The sequence below is a fragment of the Passer domesticus genome, chromosome 22, assembly GCF_036417665.1.
Source record: "Passer domesticus isolate bPasDom1 chromosome 22, bPasDom1.hap1, whole genome shotgun sequence".
NCBI classification, from domain to species: Eukaryota; Metazoa; Chordata; class Aves; order Passeriformes; family Passeridae; genus Passer; species Passer domesticus.
Genome location: NC_087495.1, coordinates 1,169,809 through 1,189,835, shown reverse-complemented (window position 1 = coordinate 1,189,835; position 20,027 = coordinate 1,169,809). Strand labels below are relative to the sequence as shown.

General features: G+C 44.9%; 3 protein-coding genes across 24 annotated transcripts in view; 1 reads left to right on the top strand and 2 right to left on the bottom strand.

The window, feature by feature from the left end:
- TMCO4 (transmembrane and coiled-coil domains 4) overlaps positions 1 to 12,855 on the bottom strand; it is a 36,091-nt gene extending 23,236 nt beyond the window's left edge. Inside the window, exons 1-5 of the mRNA XM_064397320.1 lie at positions 12,724 to 12,855; positions 10,054 to 10,235; positions 9,490 to 9,664; positions 5,579 to 5,606; positions 3,625 to 3,757 (exon numbers count right to left, since the gene is read on the bottom strand). Coding sequence (XP_064253390.1) covers positions 3,625 to 3,757; positions 5,579 to 5,606; positions 9,490 to 9,664; positions 10,054 to 10,229 — 512 coding nt within the window. The 5' untranslated portion in view covers positions 10,230 to 10,235; positions 12,724 to 12,855. The remainder of the gene's footprint in view (positions 1 to 3,624; positions 3,758 to 5,578; positions 5,607 to 9,489; positions 9,665 to 10,053; positions 10,236 to 12,723) is intronic.
- Positions 1 to 13,829, top strand: part of HTR6 (5-hydroxytryptamine receptor 6) — a 44,193-nt gene extending 30,364 nt beyond the window's left edge. For 7 of the 22 annotated variants that reach the window (XM_064397345.1, XM_064397342.1, XM_064397340.1 and 4 more), the window contains 4 exons: positions 3,654 to 3,947; positions 4,420 to 4,657; positions 5,214 to 5,365; positions 8,555 to 13,829. The gene's annotated coding sequence lies outside the window, so the exon portion shown is untranslated. Of the gene's footprint in view, positions 1 to 3,653; positions 4,328 to 4,419; positions 4,735 to 5,213; positions 5,366 to 7,240 lie in introns of all 22 variants that reach the window. The other 15 variants (XM_064397349.1, XM_064397348.1, XM_064397346.1 and 12 more) reach the window with 15 other exon arrangements.
- A 181-nt stretch (positions 13,830 to 14,010) lies between these two features.
- RNF186 (ring finger protein 186) lies at positions 14,011 to 19,718 on the bottom strand. The gene has a single exon (XM_064397366.1). It carries the CDS (start codon positions 16,517 to 16,519, stop codon positions 15,599 to 15,601), a length of 921 nt encoding a protein of 306 aa, XP_064253436.1. The 5' UTR covers positions 16,520 to 19,718; the 3' UTR covers positions 14,011 to 15,598.
- Between the last annotated feature and the right edge of the window lie 309 nt (positions 19,719 to 20,027).

The window sequence follows — 20,027 nt, the reverse complement described above, 5'->3', positions numbered from 1 at the left end:
CCAACGGATAACAATGCTGCATCAGAATCTGCTTTTATTCTCCTCAGTGTAACTTCCCTCCCAAGAACAGTAAAAAGGAACATGCAGGTGTGGACTGTGACAGCACACTGAGATTTATGAGCATGGATTTAGAGATTTAAATTGAATGGATTAAATGGACCACAGATTTAAACTGAAACAATTTAATTGCTGACAAAAGCCAACAGATATTACTTACTCAGAAAACCCTTCCTAATAGGGCTGAAGCTTGTAAAGAAAAAGAAAGAAACAAAAAGTCAAAAGCATTTAATTAACTATATGCTGCCTAAGTGTCCTAAAAAACCACAAGAAAGCTAAGAAGAAACAGGGAAAAGTGTTTGAAATAAAAGGGAATAGGAGTAATTTGTGCTAACAAACAGAGATGCAATTAAACTGTTTTTCAAAAGCAGTGTTTACGACAAGCTGCTTTCTAATTGCACATCACAATATAATAATATAATAGGAATTAAACACAGTCATCAGTGTGCATTTAAGCTGTATTTTAACAAGCTTATCAGAAAGAGGTAAATAAACCAAAAAGGAACAAATACTAGTTATTAGCCACTACTTTTGACTTCTCTCCAGTGTCTTTGTTTTTTCTTTTGCAAGAAGTGCTTCCATTTCAGAGGGAAGTGGGAGAAACAGAGGATACTGGAATAAGTTGTTACAAGAGCAAGGTTCCTTCTGGCCTGTTTGCACAGCAGTTAATCTAGGCCTTGAAACATGACAATTTATCTTGCTTCCAAACTTGGATATTTTCCCTGTTAATCCTACCCTAATTTTGGATTTTCATTATCCCTATAATTGCTTAATCTTTCCTGGAACCTCCTAAGCACGCTGTAATTTTGATTAAGACAATTTTACACGAGTCCCAAACAATATGCAGCTTTGTGAGGCGCAGCAGGAGGGGAATGGAGCTCAGTGGGTGAAATCCCTGAGTCACTGCACTCACTGGCAGAACTCCCATGGACCTGCACGTCATGGAGACTTTGTCTCCACAGAGCCCCTCCAAAAGCCATGGCTCATTACCTTATGCAGCTGCAAACGTGGTATCTGCAGAGAGCAGCACCTCTCCAATTTCTGCACAGCCACAGCCACTCCTACAGCCCCACGGACAAAGCAAGGAATCATGGAATATCAGAGAATCATGGAATCACCAATAGCAGAGAATCATGGAATCACTGACGTTGGAAAAGATCTCCAGGACCATCAAGTCCAAGCTGTGCCCAATGCCCACCCTGTCCCCCAGCCCAGAGCACTGTCCAATTGCTCCTTGAACACCTCCAGGGATGGGGACTCCACCACCTCCATGGGAAGCCCCTTCCAATGCCTGACAGCCCTTTCCATGAAGAAATTCCTCCTGATTTAACCTGAACCTCTTCTGACACAGCCTGAGGCCATTTCCTCTCATCCTTTCTAAATGCTCTACTTTGTGTCTTAGTCACCAGTCTGAATGCTTGGCTTTGGATAAAATTGCTCCTGGAGTTCCTTATATGAGTGCTGCAGCCAGGCTGTTCATAACTAAGCTGGCAATACCCAGTAATTTCTGTTCTTCATGAGGTTCATCAGTTTTTACAATCACTGCACTGTGTCTCAGGCTGAGAAGAATGACAAGAGAGTTGGAACATGGCTAACTTGGAGTCAGTTGGAATAATGAGCAGTTTGAGATATGTGGGGAGAAAGAGAGTGGCAGCTAAATCCTGCCTGCCAATGCAGTAAATAAAAGGAGAAGTTCTGCCTGTCCCTGCTTCCCTTCTGGAGCTGCCAGCAGCTGCTTCCTAATGGCTCCTCCATTACCATTATCACTGGATTACCAGACTGCTTTTATCCACTGTGGTAATTAACTGCTGCTTCTGGTATTTCTCCACCCTCACTGAGCTCCGATATGCAGCTTCTTTCCTGAACCACAAATTATATTCAGAGAGATTGTAATGGGGAATTTCAGGTGATTTTCCAGTAAGGAAAGGTGCAGGAGCACACATCAGCAAGTGAATGTTGTGATGTTTTCCAGTTTCTTACAGAACTGTGTACAAAAGAAAGGTTCTCACCTGCAGGTCAGAGCACATTTGGTGCAACTAACATGGTTTAAGTTGTTGGAGTGTTATTCTTTAGAGGATTGTGCATTTAATCTCGTAGGTTCTGGGCCTCAATCCAACATATCCACAGCAGCAAAGGCAGGAGAAAAACCTCCTGTTAACAAATATCAGTAAAAACACCTGTGCAGGAGCTGCCAAATCTCTGGTTGGTTATTTCTGTTCCAAAACCTCTTGCTGGTCAAAGCTCGAAGCATCCCAAGCACATAATGGTATTCCCAGCCCCAAAATCTGTGAGGTCAAGGTGGTGACAGGTTTATATTCTGCTTCCTTTCCCCACTGACTCTTGACTTCAAACCAAAGAAAGGGTCATTGGTTCCCCACAAATCTCAGCCTTCTTTAAGCACAGCAACAACAATGTGTTCACACTGTGGTCTTGGGCTCCTCTCACCATAAGGATATTCCTTTTTTTTTTAATCCAACAGGCATTTACTCCCATGGCTGCAATTCGGGCAAAGGACAAGCTAGGAATCCCACAACAGGCACAGAGGAAGCCCACTGGGCGGGCAGCAGGGTTTGAAATCCACACTGTTCTTTCACTGTTATCAGACACAGCTTAAAGGCCCAGCACTGAGCAAAACAGTCCCCATTAATACCAACCCTTGCTCCTGCACACCAAATGTTTAGAAGTCCACGATCTTTGAGATTATTCTGACTTTCCCTTTTTACAGTGTGCTATAAAGTTAAGCATTATTTAAACACAGCTGTTACTGGAAGATACCCATCACATGCTGGACCCCATGGTAAACATCTGAGCTGAACCATGGCAAGGGTGTCGATTAAAGACTTTATTAGCATTCAAGGTAATCTCACAACCATTTGCTGAGTTGACAGATGAAAATATTTCCCTTGAAAGTCTACTACAGACATGTTTACTGCCTTAAATATTGCTAAACTGTCACACAATTCCTGCCTGATGAGAGGAATATAAAGATACTGCATTTTTTTATAGATACCAAGAATTAATCCTATGTTACTAACATAGAATTACGAGCCAGGTCTGTACATATCTGAAGATTCAGCCTCTTGCCCTCAGAAATCTCCCTTTAATAGGAGTTATTCAGCTCTCTCTTACAGATGCTGAAGACAGATCCAGAGACAATGAACAGGATCTGGATATAAGATCTGAGGCTCTAATCCTGATTATGTGTAGGAACTTCATTCTGCAAGAGGCAGTTCTGATACTGGGCTAAGAGACAACAAGATCTTTGTGATGTATTTGTGCAAAATCTACAGTCTCTGAGAAGGAGCTGGAAAGAGGAAAGGAAGCAGCTCAGAGCAGAACAGCGTTTACCAGTGTGCAAGGCCAGGTCTCAGCTCTGATTTTAAGAATGCTGAGCTTTTCTTCTTGTCAGTGCTATGAGGGCTCTGCAACCCTAATCAAGCCATAAATGATTACAGTAAGAGCCATGTGGGGAATAATCAGAGACTGGACTTAGGCACAAGTAATTACTGCTAAGTTTTTGAGCACTGGCAGTGTTTTTTGATCCCGTATCAACCCAAATGTTCTTACTCTGACTCTTCCTCTTTTTGTTCCTTCAGGTTCTCAAGCAGAGATTCCTCCAGGACTTCCAGATCTTCCAAGGGAATTCTCAGCAGCCAGCTGACACGACAGATCAACACCCTGGCTCGAGCATCATAGGATCCTTAAAGAGAGAAAAGCCCAGGAAATCAGTCTGATCAGTCTGATGACACAGTTCAGTTAAGGAGCAGAGTACTCAAGGAACGTGTCACAGAGCAGCTCCTTCCCCCAGGCCCTCTTTTTCTTCCAGGAACATGAGAATAGACTGATAAATGGAAAATCCTTCTTCCCTGCAAACAGAGCCACCACACCAGGTAATTCCTTTGTGGCAGGAAAAAGATCTCAGATCCTTTGGTCTCCATCCTCTGTGGTAGAGGCCTGCTGGCAACTTTTCAACAGAGAATAACGCAGCAGGACCACTGCTAACTGGAAATATCAAACATGTCTGTGTGGGTACCTGGGCACAGCCCACCTCAACTGCAGCACTGCAGGAAGGTGGCATTTTGTAAGAATGCATTTCCATGCAAAAGCTTCTTTGGTGGCAGCAAGAGGCACTCAGGAGTGTAAAGCTACACACTAGCTCCCCCAGCAGCACCACAGACAAACGTTTGCTTTTACACTCCCTGCTGGAGATGCAGGAGTGGACAGTGCACTCAGACAACAGCAGACAACAGAAGTGAATACTCCTGGTTTTGTAAGCATGTGTTCTTCAAGAAAAGACATCTTAAATGTAATAGATTTTAAATCATTTGTGCCAACTCTCGTTTTTTTATGTTTTTCTCTCAGCAGCACCTACTACTTCCTGATGTTTGGCTTTTATAAAGGGTTCTTGGTGCACTCCGGGATGAAAAACACAATTGTTTTTCTCAAGGTGGGTGAAGATACCAGCAAGATCCAATTACAAAGAATGTTTGTGATACCCGCTGCACGTAGATCAACTATGGCAATCTATTAAGATTATTTATTACCATCATTACCAAGATACCAAGCTAATTCCACAGCCTTAAATGACACCCTTGATCAGGTTTGTGCGTAGTTGAGAAATGAGGACAGGATTTATCTTCACTCCTTCCCGAAATGTGGCACGTCCTACAAGTCCAGGCAGGTGGAATGAGTCCCCTTCTTTTTTCTGTCTGCTGACACTGCTGGGCTCCTTCCTCACCAGCCTGGTGGGAAGGCAGTGAGGCTTGGAAAGAGATTTCTCCTAAATTCCAGCTTCACAAAAGAAGCGGTTTTGCAATAGCTGACTTGTCAATTGTCCATTAAAAATAAAGCAAGAACAAAACTTGTTTTGTTCTGCAGTGCAACAGGCTATCAGCAAGCAGTGAGTTCTTTCCTGTGAGAACATGTTAAAACACAGAGATTTAAAAAATGCAAGTAGTGACAGAATCCAGGCTTCTTTTAGAAATGAACATTCTGTTCAGCAGACAGTCTTTATTTCATTAATTTTATCAGACTTATCCATGTAATGGATTGCAAGCCAGAGAATTGTTTTATGTGTAATATAATATATGAGAAAAATCACATTTATTTATAATGGGCTTCACAGGAATTTATACCCTGATTTATTTTTTTTTTAGGCAACCAGAAGAAAATATTTTAGGCTGAGATTTTCATAACAGCTTTACTGCCTTCCTAAAGGAAGAGATCACCTGAGTCCCTGGAAACATTGGAGAAAAATCACCTCACTCCACCACATTTACATCTGCTTGGAAATGTGTGGTGTGTGAAGGTAAGGAGGTGAAGAGCTGTTCAATTTTCAGCTGTTCAATTTTAACCATTCCTAAAAGAAGAGTTGTTTTTCCTGAAGGGGATGCAGGGAAGGAGTGTGCAGCTTTTGCCAGACAGGAAGCTGAGATTAAATAGGATAGTACCTTTTTGTGCACTTCAAAGTATCAGATGTAAACTCAACTATATTATTTTTACAAAGAAAAAGTAAACTTACCATCTTGAAGAGAGAACGATAAAAGGTCCTAAAGAGAAAAAAAAAGAATACTCAAAATTGACGATGTAGGTCTGGAGGGATCAAAATGGAGGAATAAAACCCATCAGACTGATTGAATTACTGTAGCAGCTCAGTTCATAAGAGGGAAGCAGAAAATTACAATTCAGAGAGGCAGCACAGAGCAAAACCAGTCCAAAATTCTCTGAAGGCCAGTACAAAGGGCTGGACAAAAGCAGATGATGCTTGGTATATGCTGGTATATGCTTGGTATATAAAACCACATTTTTTGTTATTTTGTTATGATCCTGATCTTACACCAGACTTCAAAGTTTGGGGGAGCAGGGCTCTAATCCTCCCACTCTAATGCCTTCTGCTCCCTACAGTCACATATGCAACATCACTAACAGGTTTGAATGTTCCTCTAATGGCCCCTATTTTCTTTGGCATTCTGGGAATTCACAGCTTCAGGCAGTAAGGCTGAACTGGCATGAAGTTGTTTCGGATTAAGTGAGTTAAAAAAACTCAGAATTTATGGCCATCTGTCAAGATTGAGGGACTTGCCTTCTGTGTTGGCTTTTCACCATAAAAAAAATGGAAAAACAAATCAATTCAATAGATGGTTTCTATGGATAAATCCATGAAAAAGAGGCCAGTGTTTTTACAACTGTGTTCTCCTCTTTTGCCACTGGACAAATTCTAAGCTCTTTATGTGACTACATTAAGCACCAGCTCAGTTGAGCTGCTTCCCTCTCCTACACACAAATACAGCACAGCTGAATTTTACACAGAATCCTTTCAACCCTCTGGGAACACAAAAAATGCAGCCAAAGATGTAGGAGGCTGCCAAGGAGTTTATGATTATTAGTCCTGTAAGCTCCCAAGCACAGTTTGTATAGTAAAAACGTCTCTAACCTGAGAGTCCTACACATGAGAAGTGCAGAATGCACAACAAACCATCCTGAACCAACCAGAAGAGGGACAAACTGCAGACTGCTCCCCAGGCTGGCTGGTGGGGTGTGGGAATTGGAGACACCAGTACAGAGGGAGGGATGTAACTGGTTTCCCAAAGGCTGAGTACTGGGAGTGCCCAGGGATCAACTATGTGGGCACCATCAGCTCCTCTCGGGGTGCATTTCTGGGGGAAGAGTTGGCACAGAGGTGTCAAAGCCCAGCAGAAGGTGCAGGGCTGGGAGCCTTGAGCAAAAAGCTGACCAAGCAAAGGGCCTCGAGTCTAGAACAAGGTGAAGCTTGTGACCTTGCTGCCACAATTCTCCATGGACTGCCATGAGCAGCCTCTGGAAGAGGTGATGGTTTGTGGGCAATAAACTCTCCCTGAGTGAGGCTCAGGGAGCTGGGGCTGTGACTGATGTCCTGTCCTGTCAGCCCAGTATCACCTATGGCACCTCGTATCAAACCACCCCAAATAAATCTGGCCTAAGCAGTACACACATGCCTTTCAAAAGGTCAGGGATGCAGGTAGGTAAACAGAAGATAAATTACAACAACTGTTTTTATGGCATCCGTGCCAGTTAGCACACTCAAATTTAGGCTGCAGTTTAGGCTGTGCACGTACTGCACATGCAGGCAGCTGGAATCCAACCAGCAGTGATTAGTTCACAACTGGTTTGTTTTCCTCCCTAAGCAGCAGTTGTTATATTGCAGCCTTATTCTGAAGTCAGTGTTTTGAATCTCTATGAAAACTCCATGACAAGACAACCACCCATATGACTGAGAAGCCTTACAAAAGAAGGGAGTCTTTATTCAGTCTTTGCCAGCTTTTTCTGAGTTGATGCAAGTTCAAACCCATTTCCTTAACAACAGAGAGCCCCAAATCCACATTACACTGAATGTGGGTAGGAAACCACTGGAAAATAGGCATTCCAAGTATGCTGAGAGAAAGAACATATTCATAATAAGAATTTTCAACATCTAATCACCTATCACAGCTTCTACAGCTCTTTCATTACATCGCCTTTCCATACCACACCCATAGCCTGCTATGACTACTGTCTTTAAAGGATTCAGTTACCACCATCTGCCTCTGTGTTAGTCATCTGCAATGACACAAAAGACACAAAGATAACAATCCATAATCCTCAGATGTTCACTGAATCAATGGTGAGCTCACATCTAATCTCCTGACTTCATGGATCATCTCTTCATCTCCTTTGACACAAAGGGCCTTCAAAAATGCAGCATTAGTGCCAGTAAGGCCCTGTCACTGAACACGCTGAGCAATTAAGAAGATATTTAATAAACAGTAAATATTGCATCAGCAGCGGCTGAATACAAAGGAGCACTAGAACCATAAAGCAAAAGATCAATAATTCATAAAGCTTTGTCCCATAGCTTGTTTATTTCCAGGTAAGAAGGAAAAAGCTGATCTCAGCTTATCATTGATGTTTGCCACACACCAGGGTTTTTTCCAGACACACACGCCTCTGCTGCCTTGCTCTGCTGAAGTCTTGCATTCTGCCTCTCTCCGACAAAATCAATCATCTTGCCCACATGCAGATGACTGTGTAAGGGATTGCTGCTGTGGCATTAGACTGATCGTTTTTCCTCATCTTTGCTTTCAACTGATCAAAGCTGTCTATGTTTCTGTATTCCACCAAAATCCAGGGGATATCCTCAGTTTCCTGTCAGGGCAAAATCCTGTATGCTCCCACTGATCCAGAGCCACTTTTCTACAAGCACATGGAGTCCTCATGCAGCATAAGCTCGGAGCAAGCACAAGCTAAATTGCATCCTTAATAAACTCAGCAGCAACGCAGGAAAACCTGCCTCAATGCAGAGAATCCATCCTGAGGCAGAGAGAATGAGGGAAACAATGCAGGAAGCACATCAAGGCCGAAAAAATGAGTGTAGATGTACTGAATTTGAGGAAACAGCATCCAAAGAACCACTTTTATTTTAGAAGATCTGCTCTAAATTATTAAGATTAAGATCTCTGTTGCTGTCCTTGTATTATTGTAGGACTTTCGGCACTGGAACATTTGGACCAGGAGCAGATCCTCTGAGGCATTTTATAGACTGACAGGAGAGAGAAAAGGTGGCTGAGGAAATGGGAGCCGGTCAAGGTGACCAGAGAAGTTCACTGCTCTCTTATCTCCCCTAACACAGCCAAGTTCTCACTCTCTATCTGCTGCTCAGCCAGGCCATTGCTCAAGGTGAGTGTGTGATAACCCCTAATCAGCCAATATCAGAGCACTGGGGTGTCTGGCACAGGGTGACAGTGCCCATGGTCTGTGTGGCACCAGCAGCAGCCTAACACTCTCTTCACCCTGCATGGCATAACATGAGGTTGGATGAGGAGAGATCTTCCCCAGCAAAAGCAAACACTGCCAAAACGCTTCACCTCTTTTATCTTTCCATCAGCTTTTACAGCAGAACATTATGGAGCAGTTTCACTTCCTCAGTGAAAGAAAATAAAGTCACAATAATTTCCTTCTGGCCAAAATGTACTCTGGGAAAAAGACTTTGGAAATTGTGCTCCTTGGAGCATGTGTGTGGAGGTGGTTTGTGATGCATATATAGTGAAGGGGCTTTCAAACAAGTGAGAAACATGTCTACTGTGTTCAGGGTGTCACTAAAATGTGTACAACACATGTATGAATGGAGACCACTGCAGTAACACAATCAAAGTAAAAACTTTGTCAGTTCTCTGTTCTGTAGAGTGAAACCATCAAAGACACAACTCAGCAGACAGTGACCATGTTTCACATTCATCATTTCCATGAGGTCTTTATGGATAGACTGCCAGTCCTCCCACAGCTACTTATAAATAAATGCCTATCAGAAATATTGATTTTATTTCCCTGACTGCACAAACAGCACTTCAGCTGCAAACAGACAGATATGACAAACCTCTTTTGCAAACAAACAAGGGCGAGGGGAGCACACAAACTTACCTGGGTAATGAGAAGTGGATTTTCTTTCAAGATGGGATCCTTCAGCAAAATTTCAGCAAAAGTTTCTGTGCCCTCACCTCCTAAGCCATCAGCAAAGGCTGTCATGGCAGGTAAGACAGCATCAGGCAGGTCCAGCCACTTCACAAAGCGCTTGATGAATTCTGTCCTGAAGGAGCTGTAAGGTAACAGAAGCAGTTAAGGCTTCACAAGTGGGTATTTCAAGGCTCCACAACCGGGTATTTTTGGAAGGTTTGAACAGTCCTTGGTTTCAAACATCAGTTCACACAAAAATCAAAGCATCAGGAGTCAGAAGAAGGTGAATTGCTAAACAAACTGGCTAAATAAACAAGGAAACAATCTAAGTGGGACTAGACCTTGCTTCAGAACATGCTTTGATGTCTGCAGTGTTAAGGGATGTGTTTTCTGCTGAATTGTAAAAGCCTTACAGGTGCAAGACAGAAAGGCTCTTCCACTCCCCCAACTTCAGAGGACCCTGCACAGAGTGTGATACCAGCTCTGGCTGAGCCACCACCCAAACTCCACCAGGCCTAGCTCCACTTGTACCTTTGCTCGTTTTCAGGGAAGAGCCAGGCGAGGGATATCCCGCAAAGCGCCGCGTACGCGAACCTGCCGGCTTCAGGCAGCTGCCGGCCCAGGAGCGCGCCCGGCTCCCTCTCCCCGCCGTGCTCAGCCTCCTTGTGCTGTTTCGAAGCCCAGCCTTTCCACTTCTCTGCAGCCATTTTCACCTGCAAGTTCAAGGAGGAAAAAGCAGCAGAAAAAAACCAGCAGCAAACAGTTGGAAACCAGGAAGTGAGGAGACAAATTGCCTGTGTTTTTTACTGCCACACTTGCTGCTGGAATTAAGTCAGGTCTGACCAGGTCCAGCCTGTCTGCTGTCCCCAACACACTGCTGTGACCGAAGAAGACACAGGAACAGGACACAGATGAACAGCTCACCAATTCTCAAACGTTTTGCACAAAATTAGCTGACAATAAATATTTCAACCCGAAAAAGGACAAGTTCCCTTTGGGATGCAAAAGAATCGGGTGCCGTTCAGGCCTATCAGTCCCACATTTACTGCAAAAATAACATGAAAATAAAAGCTCTGCCCCTGGTGCAGGGACCAATAGAGCTGCCTGGAAAATAATTTTCATCTCCCATCCTCAGCCCAAATTGCTCCTGGTTTTTTTTTGCTGACAGCATTAGGAAAGTTGAGTCCAGCTGCAGCCTCTGAGGACTTTGATGTGTCCCACAGTCATGGCTGTGCTTTGCTTGTAATATTTCTCCTCTGTAAAACCTACCACTGTCCCTAAAACACTGTTCCCTAAAAATAAGATCCCTGCACCACATGGACCACATCTATTTTTTAGAATGTAGATGTGCACACTTCCAAGTGATGGGCTTCCAGCTGCTCCCCTGATGGTGCCAGCAGCAAACCGAGACCTCAGGCAGAGGGGACAACAGTTAGCTCATTTCAAATTCAGCCTGGGTAACAACCCGGTCCAGGGCTCACTTCCATCACCTGGAATTTCTACTAATTACCTTAAGATCCAATCAGTTTCTAAGGGGCCAAAATCACCCATTTTATTTTATAGTTCAAATTAAAGTGTTTCCTTTCTTCCACACCCTGGCTAATTAGGAATTAGGAGCCCATGACACTACAAGTGACTCCCAGGGGATGGAGACCATTTATGGATCATTTCAGAGCCCTAAAAGAAAAAACTTCAACTGGAGTTGCTCTTTTTCAAGAGATTTGATATTTGCATGCCATCTGTCATGGTCCTTTAGGATAGGTGTCTGTCCTGCCTTCCCACTCAGAAACCCTAAACATCCAAACTTCCAGACCAGTTTTCCCAGGATTAATCTAATGCTAAAGTTTCAATAATTTTACAATTATTTGTCATGTCTGCTTACCTCTGGATATATTATGGGAGACAGCACTGAAAATAAAACTCCCTTCCCTGACAGATTTATTGATTTCTTAACTTGGGCTCATATGAAAAATGTAGCAGCTAAAAAAGATCCATGAGCAGTACAACTGTTTAACCCAATTTCCTAATAACATAAAATATGGAGCAATAATGGAGCAACACCACAATAGCTCCTGGCATGCAACAAATCATTCAGAGTGCTGAGCAGCTAAAATACCCAGAGAAAGTTTCTGAAAGGCTTTGCTCTGAAGATGATCAATGTACTTCCCTCTACACAGGTATCTTTTTCCTTATAAACATGTAGTAAATAATAGGCTTGGAAGTTTTAGACATACAGCTTTAAAAAAGAGCAATGTATGATTTACTAAAGAAAACTTGGGCCAAGAAGTTCTGCCACAAATCCAAGATGAGGGAATTGAGAGTTAGAAACATATTCCAGAAGTTATTTATTCTAAAGGTCTCATGGCACTGGAACTCCTATCCCTACCTCGAACAATGTAGTTCAGCAATCAACACCATTGCCATAATCTGAAATGTCGCTTGAAAGAGAATTTTTTATCACTTCCAGCTCTCATTTTTCAAACAAAGCCCTTTGTTTTCTTGAGAAATTATGTATTTTATACAGCAGATAACACAATAATGTTTGGAAAGCAGAAAGATAATTCCTTTGGGCTCTAAAGCTGTATGATACACGAACTCCCTGCAGCTGAAAGAGGAAATAAAGATAGGCTGGCATCGTGTTTGTACTAAACTGTGACAAAGGCAACCAAACCATCATCTCCACAACCTCCCAAAGTTAACGAGGCATTTCATTAACTTCAGAGGAGCGGATGTAGGTAATTATTCAGACGGGGCTGGCCAAAGAGCTCCGTGTAAGGCACAGTGGGGAAAGCCCAGCCCAGCTGTGGTTACACATCACACACAACACTGTGCCTGTGGAAACGTTTGGGCAAAAGAGATTTTTTTGGGCACCTGCACATGGCTCCAGAGGTGCTGGGAGCACCACAGCCTCTACTTTTAATCTGTAGATAAGAGGTATAAACACGGAATGCCACTAATCCAGTTCTGTCTCAATGGAAGAACACACAAATATGTTAAGGATGGGCCACACGGATCAGAGCCCGAGGGGACAGGGACACGGAGAAACCCAAAGCATAAGTAGTTAGAAAAGTGAGCGTATTTAATTCAGTTAAGGTTTGCATCCTAAGGTTTGCACAACAACGGCTGAGAAGCGTGTCCTCACAGTGAAGTGAGCAAAGCTGCGGAGAGGGAACAGCACATCGAGAAGCGTGAAGGCATCACCTCAGCCGGGGAAGCTGTGAGGGCGGACACCGCCACAGCTGCCCGTGTTCCCGTTTACCACAAGTCCTTCACGTCTGAAGTCTCCGCTGATCCAACACAGCGCTTATTTACGGAAAGCGGCGCTTCGGGCCACGCTGAGGGGAGGGAAGCAGCGGCCAGAGCAAGGGCAGCTGCCTGAGGGGACGGTCCCGCCCGCTCGCCCCTCAGCCGCAGCGCTGCTCCCGCCCAGCCCCTCTCCCCCAGCCCGGCCCGGCTCAGCCCCGACCTGCCGCCGACCCGGCCGAGTACCGAGCACCGGGAACCGAGCACCGACTACCGCCGCCAGCGCCCGCCCCTTCCTGCCCGGGCCGGGCTGGCCGCCGGCACTGCGCCATCGGCGCAGCCGAGCGTGTGGGGAGGGCGGGAGCTGCGCTGGGCTGAGGGATGGAGGGCACTGAGGGATCACACAATATCCTGAACTGGAAGGGACCGCAGTGATAATAAAATCCAGCTGCTGAAGTGAATGGCCCAGAGAAGGGATCAAACCCACGATCTCGGTGTTGTCAGTACCATGCTCCAACCAACCGAGCTGACCGCGGGATCACCTGAGGGCATGGTGAGGGATGAGGTGATGCTGCCTAGACACATTTCTCATTATAATTCCCTCTCTCAGGCCACAGTGTATTACCCAGTCCCTGTATGAAATCAGGAGCTGGGCAGGTAAGGTAAGCAGGGCATGGGACTTCAGAACTGAAACTTTCTTAACAAAATGAATTAAACTTGAGTACAAGCAAATCCTTTACATTTTGGAATAAGAATATAATCCCATTAGCCTTTTCTCTATAAACTTAAACTTAACTGCCGCTTCAGTCTTGCATAGTTATTGAGCCTAATTCTCTTGTCAGATGGGAATCTGTTCAAAAGATAACAGGTTCCAGAGCCTCATGACTGCCACCAGCATGGGGGAACTCTGAATCACGGGGGTGTTAGTGGCTCTCAGGCTGAGAAACATTTCAGTGCAACTGCTGAAGGAAAACTTGGAAGGTGCTGCTCTATATCTCTGTGGATCCATAAGGATTCTTTCAGAGGGCCTGTCTTGCCCTGGAAATAAACTTCTGTATGCTGTCTTTCCTGTTGACCTTTTTTTTTTTTTTGGGCTCTGTAGAAAGTAGTGTAATAAATCTTTTGGAAGGGCAGGGGGAAAGCATAAAAACAGATTTCACTGGTCATGTTCATTCTGTTTTCATTTCTTCACAGCCACGTGCTGAAAATATACATGGGCTTACAGGATCCCTTGTGAGTGATCTGTTCAGGCCAATATTAATTTATTTGTTACAGACCTTTACAGTACTAGTCACCCACTGGTATTGGTGAAGGGAACTCAACAACAATATTGTCTGTGAGCTTTAAGACTTGCCCAGTGTTTCTGAAATTATTTTCAGTGCAGCTAAATATCTGGTCCAGTCTTTATATTTGGAATAATGCAGTATTTGGTTTTAAAACTACCTGCTTTTTTTCCCAGCTGGAAAGCTTTTTTTCTGGTTGGTGATTAGCAAATGTCATATGTATTCTGCAGTAAGCCTTGTTGCTGTCCAAAGAGCTGAGAATATCCAGAGGATTTATATTCCCTGAAGGCTCCCATTCCTGGCAGAAAACAAAACTGTGTTTTCCAAGACTTTAGCTGCCCAAGAGCTCCTACCCTCTTAGTCTAATCTGTTTTATCTGCTGTGAGACACTGTGTATTTATATACTGAGCAACTGCAGGACATCAGTTTCCATTCTTATCAAACACAAATATTTACCTGATCCAAGGTCTCCTGAGATCCTTGACACTCTTAAACATGCAGTTTAACTAGAGAAATCTATTTTTTCCCTCAGTTTAATTTTAGTTGGGTTTCAGGGTATTTTCTTAGTAACTAAGTATTTTTTTAAATGAAGGAACACCCCAACACTTTACTGCTTTGCTTTACTCACCACCTCAGCTCTGCAGACTCCCTAATACACTTTTTCAGCTACAATTCCTGTCAATAAGGAAACTAGGAATTGCTTTGACATTAACTGTCAATGAGGAATTGAAACAAAGAAGTCAATAAGCAATTCATATTATTTAAATTTAATGGAGACATTCCATTTTAAAATATCACACATGGTGTGGTGCAGTCAATGGATTTCTGTTTACCTCTGTGAGCATCTTCAAGAGCAATGTAAAGGGGGCAAGAAGAGAGGTCCTGCAGTTTGCCAGATAAAGGAATACAGGTGAGAGGAACTATTTCAGTGCTACATAATGTGGGGAATTTGGAGGGTCATGAGGTTTTTGAGCCTTGCCCTTTGCAAGCCACAAACCAAGATCAGGAATGTTGATTTTGCCTCTTCCTCTCCAATTTTGTGTGTAATTTCAAATGACATCAACTGACATCCCCTTTTCCCATCCCTGCCAGGGATTGAGGTGATAATCTGGGTTAAAAAAACTCTCTTCCAAACACCCACTCCCTGATTTAGCAGCCTTATTTCCCACTCTGTCCCAAGAAAAGGTGTCTGTGTTTTCAGAGTGGGAACCACAACTGTGGAGTTTTGCAGGACATCACCTCCCAGATGTTCCAGATAACATCCTGCAGAGCTGATCAGGAGGGGACACAGACATGAACAAAATGGCAAAAGCAAACCAACACAATTACAAAAAAAAAAAAAGTGTGAAAACACATAAATATCAACATATAAATAGTTAATTTTGTTTGCAGTAATGAGATTTAACAACAGTGTGCATTGGCATTGAGCCAGCTCAGCCAACTGTTGAATTTATTCTCTGAGAGATTGTTTTTAAGTCCAAAACTCACTGGTGTGCCCAGCATGCACCTTGGCCCAGTCCCTGATCTCTGGAACAGGTAGGTTAATTGTTTCAGGCAACAGTAACAACGTGGATCTCCTTGTCACAGGAGGCAGGGGAGTCCTTCTTGCACCTGCAGTGGAATTTAGGAGTGCAGCAAAGCACCATAGACATGAGCAACCCCAAAGTAAGCAGGAGACAAATTACCCATTTCACCCTCCCTGAGTACATGAAGGGGAGGATGAGCATGGCGAGGATCACCCCCAGCAGCAGGAGCAGCAGGAGTCTCTGCACAGCCAGGCTGCTGTGTGCTGCGCTGCTTTCCTCTGTGTTCAAGATGTCTGGGCTGCTCTGAGTCCAGCTGTTGCCATCCAGCCCCATGGCACAGACGTACACCTCAGGGTTTGAACCAAGGTTCTCCAAGCGCTCCAGGACGTCTTCTTTATTCTGGAGTGTGCGGATGAGCCCTCCTGACACAAAGGTGGGCTTTCTGCAGAGAGGGCAGGTGATTGTCCAGGTGCTCTCCTCTTTCCTGAGGATCAGCTTGAGGCAGACAGCGCAGAAGGTGTGCTGGCAGTCCAGGAGCTTTGGGACTCTGTAGATGCTGTACTTGTTGAAGCAGATCATGCAGTCCATGTCCAGGGTGGCTGTGTCTGAGCACTGGTGGTTCAGTTCCAACGTGCTCATTTCGGGAGAGTTTGTGTCCGTTAGCACAGCGAGCGGCCTTGAGTTTGGAGAGTCTTGCTCCAAAACTGCTGGTTTAAAGGCAGCAGGACTGTCTCTCTCTGTTCCTGAAGGTCTCTCCATTTCTTCAGTACACTCTTCAGTGAATCCCACTCTCTTCTCATGTTTTGAGTTTTGTGTTACGGATCCTGCTCTGCTCATTTCTGCAGCACCTCCTGCCACGGGCGCTGGACTGTCTGCCTCAGCCTGCAGTGCTCCAGGAGCTGACGATCTGTTTTCCTTGTTTGGCTTGTCAGTGGATTTCTCCATGGAGATAAACCTCGGTGCAGCTTGTCTCCCCTTAGCTGAAGGATTTCCCGAGCCTCTGGCTCCTTTTATGTGTTGCTGTATTCCTGCTGTATGCCTGATTGATTAGTGAGAGCCTTAAGCGAGTCATGCTCTTACAATATGATGTTTTTATGACATGAGGACCAGAGTTAATGATTGACTTCCCAGCCAAGACAGTTTACAATGACTGATAATATCAGTGGGCAATTCCTGCCCGGAAGCAGACTCCATGGCATTAGCAGACCACTGTGACAGCCAGACACTACCATTATTTATTTATTATTAAATTAGAACACTCTTAGATGAAAGTAATTTCATTGTTCTCCAAACAGTGCTCTGCTAGACAGTGACAGGCTTGGGGGAATTACCTGTTTCTGACATTGGTGTGTTGAATGCAGTGCTTTGATTAAAGCATATGTATCACCAGTTTTGGGCTCTCTGGGTAGGATGTTTGCTCTTGGTTTAGAAACACTTATTATCTGACAACACCAAGTGAAGAATGAGATTGAAATAATTAATTTGACTGTTGAATGTCCAATCGTTATTAGCTCTTTTATCCTAGGGTACCTCTTTTTTTAGCCTAGGATAACTCTTTTGTCCTGTTTGTTTTAGTCATCAAAAGGTTTCCAGTACAAACTAAAGCATGACTGAGGCCCACACAGGGTCTCTCAGGGTCCATGAAAGAGATTAGAAAACTAAAAGCAAGACCAGTCTCCTAAATGGTGGGACCATCTTCTTTCCTGTGGTGTTCACCAAACAACCTTGTGCACTTGGGAATGCCCTTCCTTGACTGACTTTGTGAATATTCATCTCAACTGAAAAAAATGCCTGAACAAAATCCCTCAGTCTCTAATTTCTTTCTGCCTTTTTATTTGAGCAGTAAAATACAGATGGTTTCTTAGCAAGAATCCCATGGAAGGAAGGAATGAAAGAAAGAAGAGAAGGATCACTAATCCCAAAAAGCCAGGTGAGGTCAGTGTTACCAGCAGAAGACACACAGTACCACACTGGTAGCCTCAAGTGCACCTGAATGCTCACACTGCCTGTGCCCCCTCCCTCCCAGAGAGGAGCAGCAGAAAGAAATGAAACAACTGCAGATGAGGAGGGCAAGGAGTTCAGGAAGGCTCTAATCTCATGAACTCGCTGGAGGGGGATGAGGTGAGAAGAACTTGTTCTTATTTGCTGAGAAATAGAAGGTTTGTCGTAAGCAAACTTCGTCAAAGTGCCTGAGCACTGCTGTGTTTCTGCTGATGTGGCATGTTGTGGTGCTTGATGGACTTTTGGATGACCCCAAATTTTAGGAGCCCGAGTATCTCTCAGTTGCAGAAGCTGGTATCAAAGTGCAGGAATGTCTGGAAGTAGGCTGGTGAACTGCAAGACTCATTTTATCTTTAAAGAGAAAAGTTTCTTTCGGATTTCATATAACTCTTTGTCAGCAAGTTCATGCTGCTAAAAAGATCTGGGAAAGTAGAAAACAGACTTACCACTATTACAATAGTTTAGAAGCTTCAAATTTGCTGTCAGTTCCCACGTCCAAAATGGAAATGTCTTAAAATCTCCTGATTTATAATTACTAGAACATTATAAAAACACCTTGCAGATGTTGGAAGTTGGAACAGACACCAAGAGGGACAACTACACTCCCAATATAAAAAGTGTAGAACTAGTTGGGATAAATTTATGCTCCATGTCTATCTGCCCTGTGTTCTACCTGTGGGTGGGGGTGACTTGTCTGACTTTTGTGCTGGAAAAATAGCTTTTTCTTGTCCTCCACTGACAAAGTTTTCAGCCAAGCCCTGATTCCGGCTCCGCTTTGTCTCTGGTGTCACGAGTGATGCTCCCAGGCTGGCATGTGCCTTGTGCTTATCTGAATTGCTCACAGCCCATTAATGCTCCTCTGGCTAATTACTGCCTCATTAATCATTTGCAGTAAGTTTATGTACTCACACTGTTCTCCCTCTTTTAGTGTGTTTGCATAACAAAATGTGTTTCTATGAAATGCTTTATATGGAATTGTTTATAGCAGGAAATAGATATAAAAGACCAGTTGTGTCATTCCTAGTAAAATCCTCATGTGCCACAAGCCAAACATCCCAGAAGATCCTGGGGATACTCCCGTGAGCTCCTCCTTGTGCTGAGCTGTGGTTCAGGCTGTCCTGACTCTGGGCAAGAGGAACAGAAGAATGATACACAACTTCAAAATCCCTGGGAAGCCTCTTACTGTATTCCTGGGACTGTTCTGTTAGCGTTCCTCACAAAGCTGTTTGGATGTGCCCTCTGAGCCAGGAATTGGAAATTCATAAAATCCCAGACTGGTTTGGGCTGGAAGGGACCTTAAAGCCCATCCAGTGCCCCCTCCCCTGCCATGGGCAGGGACACCTTCCATTGTCCCAGGCTGTTCCAAGCTCTGTCCAGCCTGGCTCTGGACACTTCCAGGGATCCAGGGGCAGCCACAGCTTCTCTGGGCCAGGGCCTGCCCACCCTCACAGGAAGGATTTCTTCCCAATATCCCATCTATCTCTGCTCTCTGGCAGTGGAAGCCATTTCCCCTTGCCTTGGCACTCCAGGCCTTTGTCCACAGTCTCTCTCCATCTTTCTTGTCAGCTCCCAGATGAGAAACACACTGAAAAGCTGCAATTGGGTCACTCTGGAGCCTTCTTTTCTCCAAACTGAACAATCCCAATTCTCCCAGCCTTCCCTCGTGGGAGAGGTGCTCTCTGCTCATCTTGGCCTCCTGTGGTCTCGATGTGCAGCAGTTCTGACACCATCGGGCAGTTTCTGTCACGACAGCAGCAGAGAAAGCCAGAGCCACGGGCACAGCGATGCCCTGGTGGCTGCTGCTGCTGGGTGATTCCTTAAGCCGGTTCCTTGGGACAAGTGGAAGAGCCAAAGAGCAGGAGCATGGCAGGAGATCCTCCCCAAGAGCCCTGCTCCCGACAAATCACCATCCTGCTGTGCTCTTTTCCAGCGTCCTGTGAGGCGTCTCCCTCAGTGCTAGAGGAAGCAAGACGCGGAGGTTCACTTTATTACTCTTATCACATTTAATTAATTAATCAGTGCTGTCTCGGCTCCGCTCCTGCCCTGCCGCTGCTGTCAGCCCTGTTCTCCTGGTGCCACCTCGCGGGTATTCCACCTGCTCACCGCCCTGGCTGCTGCGAGCTCACTGAGCAGCGCTGATCTGGGGCTGAGCAGCGCTGGTTTGGGGCAGAGCAGCGCTCATCTGGGGCAGAGCAGCGCTGATCTGGGGCTGGGCACACACGGCCTGGGGCTCAGCACACACGGCCTGGGGCTCAGCACAGAAAGCGCCCACCTGTGAGGTCAGGACCGGGAGCTGTGCTGGGCAGCAGGGAAATGCTCTGGGGCGGAGGGAGTGCAATTAGTAGCAGAGGCCAATTAGCCGGAATTAGCAGCTTTCGGTACAACATCGGTGACTGTGGCGCTGCTTTCCGCAGCCTCCCCAGCCCTTCCCCGCAGATACGCCGCTCCCGGC

What these genes read in the sequence shown, in the direction of transcription:
- RNF186 (XM_064397366.1), bottom strand. Translation starts at nt 16,519, where the DNA reads ATGGAGAAATCCACTGACAAGCCAAACAAGGAAAACAGATCGTCAGCT.